This window comes from Myotis brandtii, unplaced genomic scaffold, assembly GCF_000412655.1.
Source record: "Myotis brandtii unplaced genomic scaffold, ASM41265v1 scaffold686, whole genome shotgun sequence".
Classification (NCBI taxonomy): domain Eukaryota; kingdom Metazoa; phylum Chordata; class Mammalia; order Chiroptera; family Vespertilionidae; genus Myotis; species Myotis brandtii.
Genome location: NW_005370683.1, coordinates 3,092,894 through 3,106,530, shown reverse-complemented (window position 1 = coordinate 3,106,530; position 13,637 = coordinate 3,092,894). Strand labels below are relative to the sequence as shown.

General features: G+C 43.4%; 1 protein-coding gene across 2 annotated transcripts in view; it reads left to right on the top strand.

Annotated features, from left to right (window-relative positions):
• PRICKLE1 (prickle homolog 1) overlaps positions 1-13,637 on the top strand; it is a 23,301-nt gene that overhangs the window by 1,373 nt on the left and 8,291 nt on the right. For both annotated transcript variants that reach the window (XM_005881697.2, XM_005881698.2), the window contains exons 2-5: positions 9,184-9,367; positions 11,204-11,317; positions 11,926-12,063; positions 12,868-13,071. In XM_005881697.2, coding sequence (XP_005881759.1) covers positions 9,236-9,367; positions 11,204-11,317; positions 11,926-12,063; positions 12,868-13,071 — 588 coding nt within the window. In that variant the 5' untranslated portion in view covers positions 9,184-9,235. The remainder of the gene's footprint in view (positions 1-9,183; positions 9,368-11,203; positions 11,318-11,925; positions 12,064-12,867; positions 13,072-13,637) is intronic.

Below are 13,637 nucleotides of genomic sequence, written 5' to 3'. Positions count from 1 at the left end.
CGGAGGGTCGGGATCGCGGGGCGCAGGGGGCGCCGAAGCCTGCTCCAAAGTGTCTCTTCCGACGCGGGCGTGGGGTGGACCCAGCGGATCCTCGACAGCCGCCGCTGAATTTTCCCCGAAGAAGGGTGGCATCCTTTCTCCCCCGGCTCCCCTCCTGACCCGCTTTTTTTTCAAAAGCTCGGGTTTCCACATTCATCTCTGTCAGTATACACCAGGCTATGTGTGGAATTTGTTTTTACAACTCGAGTCTTGTGACTTCTCAAACACTTTCTTGAAGTGTTTTCTCTGGAAACTTGTTTCAAATGAGTGCTGTGCGTTTCACAAAGAGGAGTGTTGTTCAGAAGCCAACAGGTGACAGGGTGAAACCCGAGTCTCTGTGTACATTGGAGTCGAGTCTGGCTGCCGTTTCCTTGGGCCGCGGTTGAAAATAGAAATTCAGAAAATCAATAGGAGACTGACTGGAACACGGTTTTAAGAAAAGACCTGCGTCCCCCTCCCCGTTACGGAAAACATAATGAGCCCATTGGAACCGTGCCTGGCGTGGTGCACCTCACACCACGGCATGCGTTGGGGGTTTGGTCTTGATAGGCCGGTTTACAGCCAAATAACCTGACCCCAAAAGCGTCGCTCTGGCAGGGGACCACGCTTTGTCATCGTGTTTCCTCCTTTTGTTCAGCAATCTGTCTTACTGTCGTGGAATGTGTTTGTGCATGGAATTAGGGTGCTTGGACACCCTGCAGGGCCCACATTTCCTCTTGGAAAAATGGATAGCTTCTTGGCAAATGGATGCTGCATGACAGGCCACTCAGTTGTTGGGAAAGTGTACCAGTTGGATGGACGTTTACCTGGAAAATACAGAAAATGCCAAAGGACACATGGCCTCGTGCCACTGATTGCTAGTACGAAGTAGTGTTAGTAAAGGGATGGTTCATAAGCGGGATCTTCAGATACCTTCGTTATGTTTTTACTTTTATTTTTTATACAAAATATATTTACCCTTTATTCAAGTTATCTTTTCAGTTCATTTCAGCGTAAGTAAAATTGGGTTATGCTCTGTTTAGTAGTGACTTTGGTCTTTAGCAGGCCATAGGCATTGAATGCTCTTTGGGTATGTGAAAATTTTAAAGAGATCATTGTAGTCATTTTGCTAGCCTATGCCTTTTATAGGTCTCAGGCTTTTTTATTTTTATTTTTATAAGTTAAGGACATCATAAACAAGGAGACATGTGCATCCATAAGGGTTATATTTTGTGTACTGAGAAGAATGGAAGTGTTACAAGTTTCCCTGCTACCAAATGAGCCTGTAGTTAAATTTAATTCTCCTGCATGTTTAGCCTAGAAGAAGTAGAGTAACTTGACTTGGGTATGTGTGACCTGCACCTTCTTGTTAACAAGCAGTTTAACAAAGAAGCTGTTAAGTAGTTTGTGGTCCACTGGATGGCACTTAGCAGCAGGGACACCTGGGGAATGTTAGCCCACTGACTTGACAAATCAGTATCTGTTCTGGTTTTTGGTGATCAAAGGATTTCTAACTCCCCTGGGCATGTTCACATGAGAAATACTTATTCATAAGGATCTTACCATACCAGGGTAGTCTTCACATAGGAACTAGAGTGGGATTACACTGGGGAAAGTATTTGTAATTGGGGGTGTGACCGTAGACTTCATTTACATTGGCAGCCACTGAAAATTATTTTGTTTTCTGTTCACCTGCTTCTGATTTGATTTGGTGACTTGGTCCAAGAAAATGATGAATGATGTTATAGGGACCATACTAGAACTGATGTACAGTTACCACCTCGGTATGTGTCTGATTGAATTCATTCTCCTCAACTCCCTCAGACCCTCACTCTCCGTCTGACTTGCCTATGTAGTTTCCATGTTGGTGCATGACAGATGTTTCAATCAGGTAAGACTCAGAACTGTTTGACCCAGTTTCTCTCTGTCCTTTTACCTTCTTTCCCGAAGCCAACATGCTTAGGCTCTCTTGGTGATAATGGGCTAATAGGTCCCTCCCAGGTTCCCTTTCTCTTTCCTGACCATCTCTATCCTATTAATTTTCCTTACGACCAGGAATGGCACCCTCCTACTCATAACCTTTTTGTCCTCTCCCAGTGCCTAGAGCAGCGGTTCTCAACCTGTGGGTCGCGACCCCTCTGGCGGTCGAACGACCCTTTCACAGGGGTTGCCTAAGACCATCCTGCATATCAGATATTTACATTACGATTCATAACAGTAGCAACATTACACTTATAAAGTATCAACGAAAATAATTTTATGGTTGGGTCACAACATGAGGAACTGTATTTAAAGGGCCAGAAGGTTGAGAACCACTGGCCTAGCGGGTTAAGTGCAAAGTCTTCTGCCTGACATCTACTACTTGAAAGTTCACTCGGTGCTACCACTGCCATCCATTGTTGCTTCTTTGGAAGAATCTGTCTTCCAGTGAAACTGCCCACTGTTTACTGCCTCTGGACCTTCATATACTGTGCTGACTTATTAAGCTTCAGGGGAAAATAATAAAGGTTTAAATATATATGTCAAGGTCAATCAAAAGAACAATCCTTAGCTACTCTGGATGCAGCATACAGCTCATTAGAAAATAAATGGACTCCAAATACCAAAATAGCATTGCAAAATAATAAAGCTAATTTTTAATTCGAATAACACCTTCATGTCCTGTATGTTATCTTATTTAACCAGTGGTTACTGTGCTTATGGGAGGAATGCCCAAGCCCTTGTCCACAACATAATTATTCTATATACTTTTAGACAATTTTTTTCAAAGGCATAGTTGCCTAATTTACAGCATATTGAAAGCAACAAATTTTAAAAGATTTGGAGGTTGTTGGTTGTGGGCAAAAGGAAAAGGTTACTTACTTAAGAAGAAACTCAAGTAGCAGGAATCCAGACGTCGTGAGAACAGGGAGAGAAAAAACTTGTCTACCGTCTTAGCCACGGTGCCATGCACTCCTGGCCATCAGCTCTACGTTGTGAGGTAGCCCTGGAACCGGCCCTATATTCTAGTTGAGGAACCAGGTTCTCAGGTCACACCCAGCTGGGATGGCTGGATTAGAATTCCTGTGTCTTGAATCCTGAAGCCAGTGTTTTTCTGCTGTTCATTTTTTACTCAAAGTGGAAAGATGATCAGCCAAAGACTAAATCATGTAGAATTTACACATATAACCATCATTAAAGAAAGCAAGAGAATGTATAATGGAATTTGGAAGCATTCTCAGCGCTTTTTTTTTCAGTTCTGGCTTTTTTTGGAATAAATGTCAGTTGCCTTCTTTCTGATTTTTCCCAGAACCATTCAATAACGGTCTTTAAAGGTAAGGATGAATGAGTAAATGGAGTGAATGCATCTAGCAGTAAATTTCATGAGAAACCTCTCCTTACATCACCGTGTTGGAGAATGAAGCTGTACTCTAATTGGGGTAACAAGCACTACCTCACAGCCAGGCATATACTGGGTCCTTACAATTGTTGCTCTCCGTAACACAGCTGGAAAGACCCTGCCATGCTCTGTAGACCATTATACATGCTGTGTGTGCGCACGCACGTGTGTGTGTGCACATGTGTACACGTGCATGTGCTTGCACATGCACTGTGTGTATCGTGTTAGAAATTTTATGTAGGGATGGGTTAGGATCTGAGTCCAAGGCAGCTGGGAAAGGTGGTCAATAGTTTGGCAAAATTGTTTGCTCCACAGGAAGCTAGAGCCTTCCCAAACTAAAAAAACATGATGAAACTCGCATGTTCACATGTCAACATTCAGTCCTTTTTTTAAATTTTATTAACATGTTGCTCTTATTCCAGATGTCGCTGGTTAGCTTCAAGGAAACCTATGTAGTCACAGGGAAAGTAACAATGCCAGTTGGTGCACATCAATAGTAACTTTAATTCTTTATATTCATATAACTTTTTCTTCTTTAAAACTTTCATATCCTTAGAAAATAGATGCCATTTTTAAGAACCAAGCCCCAAGATGTTTGGTGGCTTGTCAAAGGCATGAAGACTTCAGGGCTGCGTCCACTGAATGCTGAGAGCTCCAGATTCCATTCCCTAAGGATTGCTCCTTCCTTGGATCACATGTGCTCTCGACAATTATGATGATGGAGAAGTCATACATCTGAGAGCTGTTTATCTTTGGGTCTTTTTAAATGGAAAGAAGTAGCTATTTAATGATTCTGAAGGGGGAAGGGAGAAAAAGGACAAAGGAGGGATATGGTTCCATTTTGTGTTGTCTGACTGGCATGAAGTTACTCCCATGATAACCCTTGTCTTTCTTATCTCTCTCTACCCAACCTTGGGCTTCTTTCTCCCCACCCTTGTGTCCACGTCTTGCTCTTCTGTTTGTCATCATTTCTCTCCTTGACTCCTGTAGTTGGCTTTTAGTCTCCTCTTGAAAATAAAATCTGCAAATATCATAACCTGCTCGAATTTAATTCAATTACCTGCTCGTTGTGCTTGACTTCAGTGCCATCTTTGATGGTGGTGTTCGTTCTTAAAGGTGTTGCTTCCGTTCACATTTCCTTAATGGTCAGACTCTGGGACATGAACAAACGCAACCCTGAAAACGTTTACTTCTCTCTGCATTATGAGGCTTATTTACAGCCAGAGTTATAAAGAGATGGTGGAGAGATGGGGCCCCTACTGATTCATTTCCTTAACAGAGTCAGACCTAGTACAGAATGGCTTACTGCGTAGTTGTCATTCATGTGTGATTAAGTTCATTCAGCTTATTACAGCATTTCAAGACCAGGATAATAAACCTGCCTCCCCATAATCACAGAATACCGATGGTTTGAACTATTTGGGCTTTTTATTCTATTTATCTCCAGCATCTAACATGAATTCTTGCACATTGTTTGTTTTTTAAATGAACATTTTCTAAACAGTTATGTTTAATTGAACTATGGTTTGGTAAGAGAATATGAAAAATACAGACTTTCAAATGGTGTGTGGTGAATGTGAGAAAGAGGAGCAGGAAGAGGATGATAAAGCAAATGAAGCAAAATGTAAGCAGTTGATGAGTCCGGGCAAATGCTGTAAGGGAGTTTCTTACTCTTCTTGCAACTCTTCTGAAGTTTGAAATTACATCAAAATAAAAATTATTTACAAAAGTAAAATACAAAATAAATAAAGGAACATCTAAGTGGTTCTGAAAAATCAAAACAAAACAAAAAAACCCCACACCAAACAACTTGAAAAAAATTTCACCCTCTATCACAGTGGTTCTCAACGTTGGCTGCACATTAGAATCACCTGGGAATCTTTTTAAAATCCTGATTTCTGGGCCCCATCCTTCGGAAATTCTGTTTTTTTGTTTTGGGGTGGGGCCACAACATTAGTAACAAAGAAACAAAATTTCCGGAGGATGAGGCCCAGAAATCAGGATTTTAAAAAGATTCCCAGGTGATTCTAATGTGCAGCCAACGTTGAGAACCACTGCTCTATCATAACCTCATTTGTAAGCCTGATTTGTGTCCCTCTTTCACATGATTAACCTTAAGAGCCAACACCTGGAAATGAAATTAATGGAATTTTTCTATCAGATTTAATTCACGCATGGTTTCATGTGTAGCCTAAAAGGAGGTATTTTGGCAGACCAAACAGTCACGTTTACGTGTCATTAGGAAGAGCAAATACCATATAGTCATATACATGCCTACGTAAGGGATATTTGTGAGATATTTTTATTATTTTAATCTTTCGCAAGGGCAAGAACATGCTCAGCAGTCAACTGCAGTTGTATGATGTGCTAGGAGACAGTGATAGGCTTAAGAATATATTCTGGGTCTGCTGACCAGTACAGGCCATTTTAAAAAAGAAAAAAAGTAAGAATCCAAAATCAAGTTTTTTTGTTAGTAAAGAAAAACAGTAGCCAGTGGTAAAGCATCTCTTACCTCAACCTGGTAGGTGGAGGTCATGCTATATAACTTTTATTTTTTAAATTTTTAAAAAATATTTTTATTGATTTCAGAATAAATAAGAGGGAGAGAGAGATAGGAACATCAATGATGAGAGAGAATCATTGATCGGCTGCCTCCTGCACGCTCCCGCAGCCCAGGCATGTGCCCTGACTAGGAATTGAACTGTGACTTCCTGGCTCATAGGTCGACGCTCAACCATTGAGTCACGCCAGCTGGGCCTTTTATTTTTCTAATGTTTATTTTTTGGTCAGCTCTGAGAACTTTCTAATAAATGTAGTGATTTGTTATTTTGTGTAATTATCTGCTGACACAAAGGAAAAAGAAAGAGGCTTTCTCCAAATAATCAACTCTGAAGCAACAATTCATGAGGCCATTGAATTTTGATAATCCTTTTAACTATCTTCTCCTCGAAGTCCCTCTCTGGGCAGCGTGGACGGTCTCCCATCCAGTGATGTCCTTTTGGGTGCCTGCAGTGCAGTCGCCTGGCTGGTTCACCAAAGGAAAGGGAGCTGGGGCAACAGCTCCACCTTCGGGAGGCAGAGTGGGGCTGAGGGCTTTGAGATCACAGGCCGGGTTCTAAGGGTGCTGCCAATGACCTTACTGACCTTGGACAGCTGACCTGTGGCAAATCACTCTGAGGCCGGCTCCTCCTCTGTTAACAAGATACACCCTGATTGGGTTGCTTGATGTGGCGATTAAATGCCATAACACTAACAGGCGAGGCCGAGAGAACTGTGTTAGCTGTCAGAGCGCCAACAAATGAAACCAAAAGCCGTGCCTGTGATACAATGACTGTCACTCAGGTCCCTTCAGTTGGTCTCTCCAGTGCTCGGTGTGGGTTGTGGAAAGGCTGGGAGGGTGTGTGCGAGTTGGAGGCCTGAGATGTGCGGCACATCCAGATGATGGGGAGGTGGGGGGTTGTGGCCTTCAGTGCGGAAGTTGATTTACCTTGATTAGGATAGACATTTATGTACCTTCTCCACAAAAGGCTAATCAAGGAACACAGCCCTCAAAGGAACTCAGATCCTTGGCAATCTGCACCTTTGTGTTACCTTAGAAAATCCATGGTTTATCTTCATTTGTGGTGTTTTCTCTTGTCTTATAAGATCATGACACTTAATTTTTAGGTTTTATTTAATATTTATGTTCTTTGTAAGTTTGTGCAGAGTAGATCCCTTAGTGTCTTCCTCCTACGCCAGATGTGTCAAGAGACAAATAGGTATATTTCATGATTCAGGTGAAATTGCATTGCAGATACCCCTTCTCCTGGGGAGGTGTTTGAGTTACTAATTAAATTCTTAACCTCTAGTTTGGGACATATGGAAGCTTTTGTTTGTTAGTGGTGTGTGTGTGTGGTGTGTTTTTAAACGAAAGCAAAAGACTAAATCCAAGAAATGTTCTGTCATTAACACATTCTTTTTTATTGAGGAGTAAGTGCAACGCCCCCGTGTTTAGAAAGCCTTTCCTAAGACATGAATGAGTTGCACCTGTGTGAAATGATGGCTGTTTAAGAGGTCATAACCTCCCAGTGGTGGTGTAGGAAATGAGGTCATCTTTACTTTTTGTTCAGGGTGAATGAAAGTTAAATTTATTAGTTGGAATAATATCTACTGTGTGGCTTTGCTCCTGCTGCTGGGAAAGATCACAGCCATTGGGTGTTTGGCCTTCCATTTGTGTCCTTTGAAAAACCGTACGTTTTCATAATCATAGGTTTTAGTAGGTAACCTTTTCTAAGTATTTAGAGTTGCGTTGAGATAATCACTGATAAATGACTCAGTTTCAGTCTGGAAGTGTTGGGGTTTTTCCTACCTGTTTAAGCAAACAAGGGAATTTTTTAAGGCAGAATAATTTTTGGACGTCTGATATAGCAGGTACATAGTAGTGGTTCTCAACATTGGCTGCACATTAGAATCACCTGGGAATCTTTTTAAAATCCTGATTTCTGGGCCTCATCCTCCGGAAATTCTGTTTCTTTGTTACTAATGTTGTGGCATCACCCCATAACAAAGAAACAATTTCCAGAGGATGAGGCCCAGAAATCAGGATTTTAAAAAGATTCCCAGGTGATTCTGATGTGCAGCCAAGGTTGAAAACCACTGGTCTAGACTCTGGCTTTTATTTTAGCTGTGTGACCTTGGGCTAAACTTAACTTCCTTGAGCCTTGTTTTCTCTAAACTTGGGTTGGGCTAATTATCTAATTTTTTTTATAGAGGGAAAGGGGCAGTTATAAAAAGCTTCGTCTGATTCTGAAAATCTTGTATCTTTGTGTCTTCTTGGGGCCTTGGGATGAGGGATGATTTTTTTAAATCAGGAAAAAAAACTTATAAGGAACATACATGGTGATGACAGAGTTCCCTGGGATGTAGGCAGGGACTGTCACGGAGACACCTTTATAGCCCTTTATCTGAGGGGACTTCCTTCAGACCTGGACCTCCATCCTACTTGCCCAATAGCAGGCTGATAGCATGTCACACATAGTAGGTGCTGCATAAGGTTTCAGTGGATGCCTGCTAATAATGCAGCTCAACACTAATAGTCAGCACACTGGGTTTTATTTTAACCTCGCGCTTGGATTCAATTATTTTTTGTTGAAGGAACTCATTAATGAATGTCTGGCTGACTTCAGCCCATAGATAGTAAAGGCTTGCAGATTTAACATGCTATATAAGGATTTAACTGTGCTATTTCTACCCAATGAGTACACTTAGTGTCTCTCAAAACTTTATTAGAAACCTGAAACCTAAGCAATTTGGCCCAGTGGACCCATGCCACAGGCAGCAGTGCCTGGGTGGGGAAAATCGATGAGGAAATGTGGGGAGTGGAGTGGGGTCTGGAGCCATTTTTCATGGCACGTAGTGGGCAAGGTGGGAAGAGGCAGTCCCCACACTTCTTTTTTCAACTCATGGGACTTCACAGGGATGTTATTTGTGGGAAGTTTAATCTGATGTGTCAGGCAAGGCAATTTTCCTAAACCTTTCCAATGAATAGTTGTGTGGAGACGCACCTTCGAAGGACCACTGGGACTAAACTAATTTTGGTGGCATCTTCTGAAATGCGGAGCTGGGAGGGGGCTATTTCTGCATTATGGAGCCCTGATTTTAAGTGTCAGTGGGCCTGGGGGCTGGGGGCTGGGGGCGGTGAACTAGTAAATTGGGTGTTTTCTGAGAGCCCAGCTATATGTAAACAAGCATCCAATAAGAGCCATGCCTGCAGGTTTTCAATTTGCTTTTTCTTATATTGTCCACAGCAGCCATTGTTTGATGTCCTGTGACTGAGAAAACCAGCCTTTGAACGTTGCTATGCCTTTGGAGATGGAGCCCAAAATGAGCAAACTCGCCTTTGGGTGCCAGCGAAGTTCCACGTCAGATGATGACTCTGGCTGTGCGCTGGAGGAGTATGCCTGGGTGCCCCCCGGACTTCGACCAGAGCAGGTGGGAACCTGGTCGTCCCGTGGTCCCATGTTGTGTTTTTTAATGAGTTAAGATTTTTAAAGAATTTTTAGCAATGTATAGAACATCACTGCCACACTGACACGCTATACTCTCCTCAGTCCTCTCTCTCCTTTGGATGGTTTTACAGTTTTGCTTTTCAAGGTTATACTTTGTTTCTCAATGAAAGTTTTCTATTCCTCTTGGGCTCTTGGGTCCAGAAGCCCTAGGAGGATGCTCTGATGATCGGAATCCAGAGCACTGCACATTCGTTTGTTATGTGGGTTTCTGATGAATCCCTTTGCAGAGAATGAGAGGAATTTAACCTTTTGAAAAACTTCAGTAGCAACAAAAAGGTAATAAAAGAGGCAAGTTTCCACGCCAGCTCTCAGCAGAGCTTTTGCTTTGGAAGAGAGGAAATGCAGAGCTGGGAGAAACCATCTGAAGTGTCATTGCGTTGACCTTTGATAACCTTGCACATAAAAGAATCTGTCACCACTCAGTGTGGATGGAACACTAATATCGAAGAGCTAATTTGGGGCTTTGTCTGGATTGTTATTTTAAGGAAGACGAGAACATTCTGTATGCCTATTTTTATTTTCCCAATGTCCTTATAATGATGAACTTGTTAAAAATTGCAGGTGATAAATATTATGTGGGCTGAGGCATAGTTTGAAATAAAAGGTGCCGACTGGGTGTGCAGTTGCTTGAGTTATGGCTGTTTCCTGTATGGAGGAAACTCTCTTGAGAATAGGGGCTCCTCATTCTTCGAGGGCCTAGAGCGTCAGCCTGCGGACTGAAGGGTCCCAGGTTCCGACCAAAGGCATATGCCTGGGTTGTGGGCTCGATCCCCAGTAGGGGATGTGCAGGAGGCAGCTGAGCAATGATTCTCTCTCACCATTGATGTTTCTATCTCTCTCCCTTCCTCTCTGAAATCAATAAAGAAATATATTAAAAAACAAAACAGCCGAAACCGGTTTAGCTCAGTGGATAGAGCGTCGGCCTGCGGACTGAAAGGTCTCGATGTTTCTAACTCTCTATCCCTCTCCCTTCCTCTCTGTAAAAAATCAATAAAATATATTTTTAAAAAATAAATAAAAAATAAATAAAATAAAAAAATAAAAAACAAAACAAAAAAAGAACCCCTTCTAGAAGCTTAGGGTGGGTAGGTTTTGTGAGATACTAAGGTATTGAAGCAGGGCAGGCCCCCAATTCCCCAATCTCCTGTCTTTCTTTCTTGAATCCCTTCTTTCTCAGCACTGTAGTACTCATGAAGGGATGCTCCTTTAAATAAAACAGAAAAAAATGGAGTTCTCCTTTCCAAATGAACCAGGTCTAGCTCAGTATGGCTCCCCTCCAGTGTCTTTGGGGAAATTGACTCCGGTATTTAGAAAATAACACCCATGGAAGCAAAGAAAGCCGATGCTTGGAGAGAACCCGATAAGGAGAGTTTACAGAGGGTAACAAAACAGCTTTTTGTCTTTGTAACATGTAAAATTCAGAGATCAAATTCAGTGTGCTTGTGTGCTGGCGGGGTTTGGGACAGTGTCACGCAGCCTGTGTGGCCATTTGTAGCATTCACCCAGGACTCTCGCTGACCCTGGGGAATTGTGGCATTAAATGTGCATATTTTATGGCGTGTAATTTATGATGGCCCTAATTGTCACTGCAAATTACATTCCTGAAGAGGAGTTAGCAGCTGGGTGCGAGTTGGCTCAGCTGGTCTTCTCATTAGCACCAGAGGCCAAACCTTGCCCCTGCAGGGACAAGTAACTTTTTAAGATGGAGTGAGCTAAGACGCTCACCTTCTCTATGTCATTCTCTCCCTCTCTTCCTCAGATCCAGCTCTATTTTGCTTGCTTACCAGAGGAAAAGGTTCCATATGTTAACAGCCCTGGAGAGAAACATCGAATTAAACAGCTTTTGTACCAGTTGCCACCACATGATAATGAGGTAAAATAACAGGAAGAAGGCTAAGAAAATAAACACGAAGCATTGAGATGTCCATCATAAACCCCAGCTCCTCCCATCTCTTGCCTTTCTTCAGTTAAAATGTGGCCGGAGAATACAGCTTTCCATTCTTTCAGAGAGAAAAGGGTGTCAGTGCAGTCAACACAAGTTGGTTTTTATAGTGTTTGCAGCCACCCACCGATGCCCAGGGGCCTGCAGGTGCCTGAGATCGCCCCGCCCCTTCATCCAGGCTCAATGCCTCACGGTAGTTCAGGCCTGGGAGTTGACTTGAGTGTCTGCAGAAGGGAGAGCAAACGTGGCAATTAAGTTTAAACCTTTTGTAGAAAGGTTAATATGTTACATTGTTTTAGAGTCTCTGCTGACAAGAGTTGAAATTAAACATTTCATATTTTAAGAAAAGAGTGTTCTTTTACATTGCTTTTCCCTTTTGTTAGAGGCTGTAAGGTTTTGAGTCAATGAAAGGTCAGGTGTTATTTCTAAACTGGCGATGCACGGGGCCAGGCCATTAAGTGAGCCCTTCGTTTCTGGAAATGGAGAACGGGTGAGGGGGACGCGCTCCAGTGTGGTGCTTCTGTGTTCCTTCCGCGAAGGTGCGGTACTGCCAGTCTCTGAGCGAAGAGGAGAAGAAAGAACTGCAAGTGTTCAGTGCTCAGCGGAAGAAGGAAGCACTGGGAAGAGGCACCATCAAACTTCTGTCCAGAGCCGTGATGCACGCCGTGTGCGAGCAGGTAGCCCTTTCTAGAGTGAGCGGCCTGTGGTGGTGATGTGGATGGAGTGAGCTGGGGGTGGGAGGGTGACAGGGCCAGCACACGTGTGGGCCCCAAAGGCCTCCAAAAACCAAGCCAAAGACAGGCAGCCTAGCTCTTAATCAAATGGGGATTCATGTTTATAACTGGCTACACTGCCTTGTATGACGGGGAGTCGGTCTGCCCTTAGGCAAACATCGGGTGACCGCCTGCTCCCCCTAGGGTCCCGGCAGGTTGGGAGGTGCTAGGGTACACCTAGTGTTCACCAAAGGCAGACATAATGAAGACCTTCAGATCCTTACCGGCCACTCAGCATCAGAAACGCATCCAGCAGGAGGCTGGCTCAGGAAAACCAACCAACTTTAATGTGAGCCGGCCGAAACCCTTCTTAGGAACAGCCTAGTGGGGAAGTCTGGGAGGCCTGCTCATTTCAGCTGAGAATCGCACATAATCCAGCATTAAGGAGCTACTTAATCACTCGCAGGGGGGGAGAAAAATAAAAAGCTTTCCTGACAAATTTGGGATTTAGTGGCAAGTGGAGAGGCTGAGAATCCCGTCATCACAGGAGGATCGTTCTTTCTGTCCTTCTTAGGAACAGCCTAGTGGGGAAGTCTGGGAGGCCTGCTCATTTCAGCTGAGAATCGCACATAATCCAGCATTAAGGAGCTACTTAATCACTCGCAGGGGGGGAGAAAAATAAAAAGCTTTCCTGACAAATTTGGGATTTAGTGGCAAGTGGAGAGGCTGAGAATCCCGTCATCGCAGGAGGATCGTTCTTTCTTTCAGTGCGGGTTGAAGATCAACGGAGGCGAGATTGCCGTGTTCGCCTCTCGGGCGGGCCCCGGAGTGTGCTGGCACCCGTCCTGTTTTGTCTGCTTCACGTGTAACGAGCTGCTGGTGGACCTCATCTATTTTTATCAGGACGGAAAAATTCACTGTGGCAGGCACCATGCTGAACTGCTCAAACCACGGTGCTCGGCATGTGACGAGGTAAAAAAGTTCACCCCTTAACACTGGGAAAAATAAGCTCCCAGTCGGCCAATATTCCACTGTTCACATCTAAGCAAAATAAAGAGCGGGCCCAGGTGTCTGTGCATCGATAAGTGGGAGGCTCTTGATGGATGGGAGGGAAATACAAGTGGCAAGAGGAGTGGAGCAGATGATCTCATTCCTGGGAGGGAAAGGGGGGGAAAACCAAGACTGTACACTTGTTTGTATACATCCAGGCACGGTACGGCCAGATATGCACTAAGTTAACAGTGGTTACCTGTGGGGCATGTGGGAAGGGATGGTGGTGTGAAAGGAATTTTTTTCTTAAGCTTTTTATTTTAAAGTCATTTTAGATTGACAGAAGAGTTGGAGGTGTTAGAGGTCCTTAGACCCTTCTCCCAGCTTTCCCTGTTGTTAGTATCTTCCACAGCATTATGTGCATTGAAACTGAGAAGCTAATAATGCTGTTATACCATCAACCAAACTGTACACTTTATTTAGATTTCTAGTTTTGCTACTAATGTGTCTTTTCTATTCTAAGATCCAATCCAGGGTACCTCATTGCA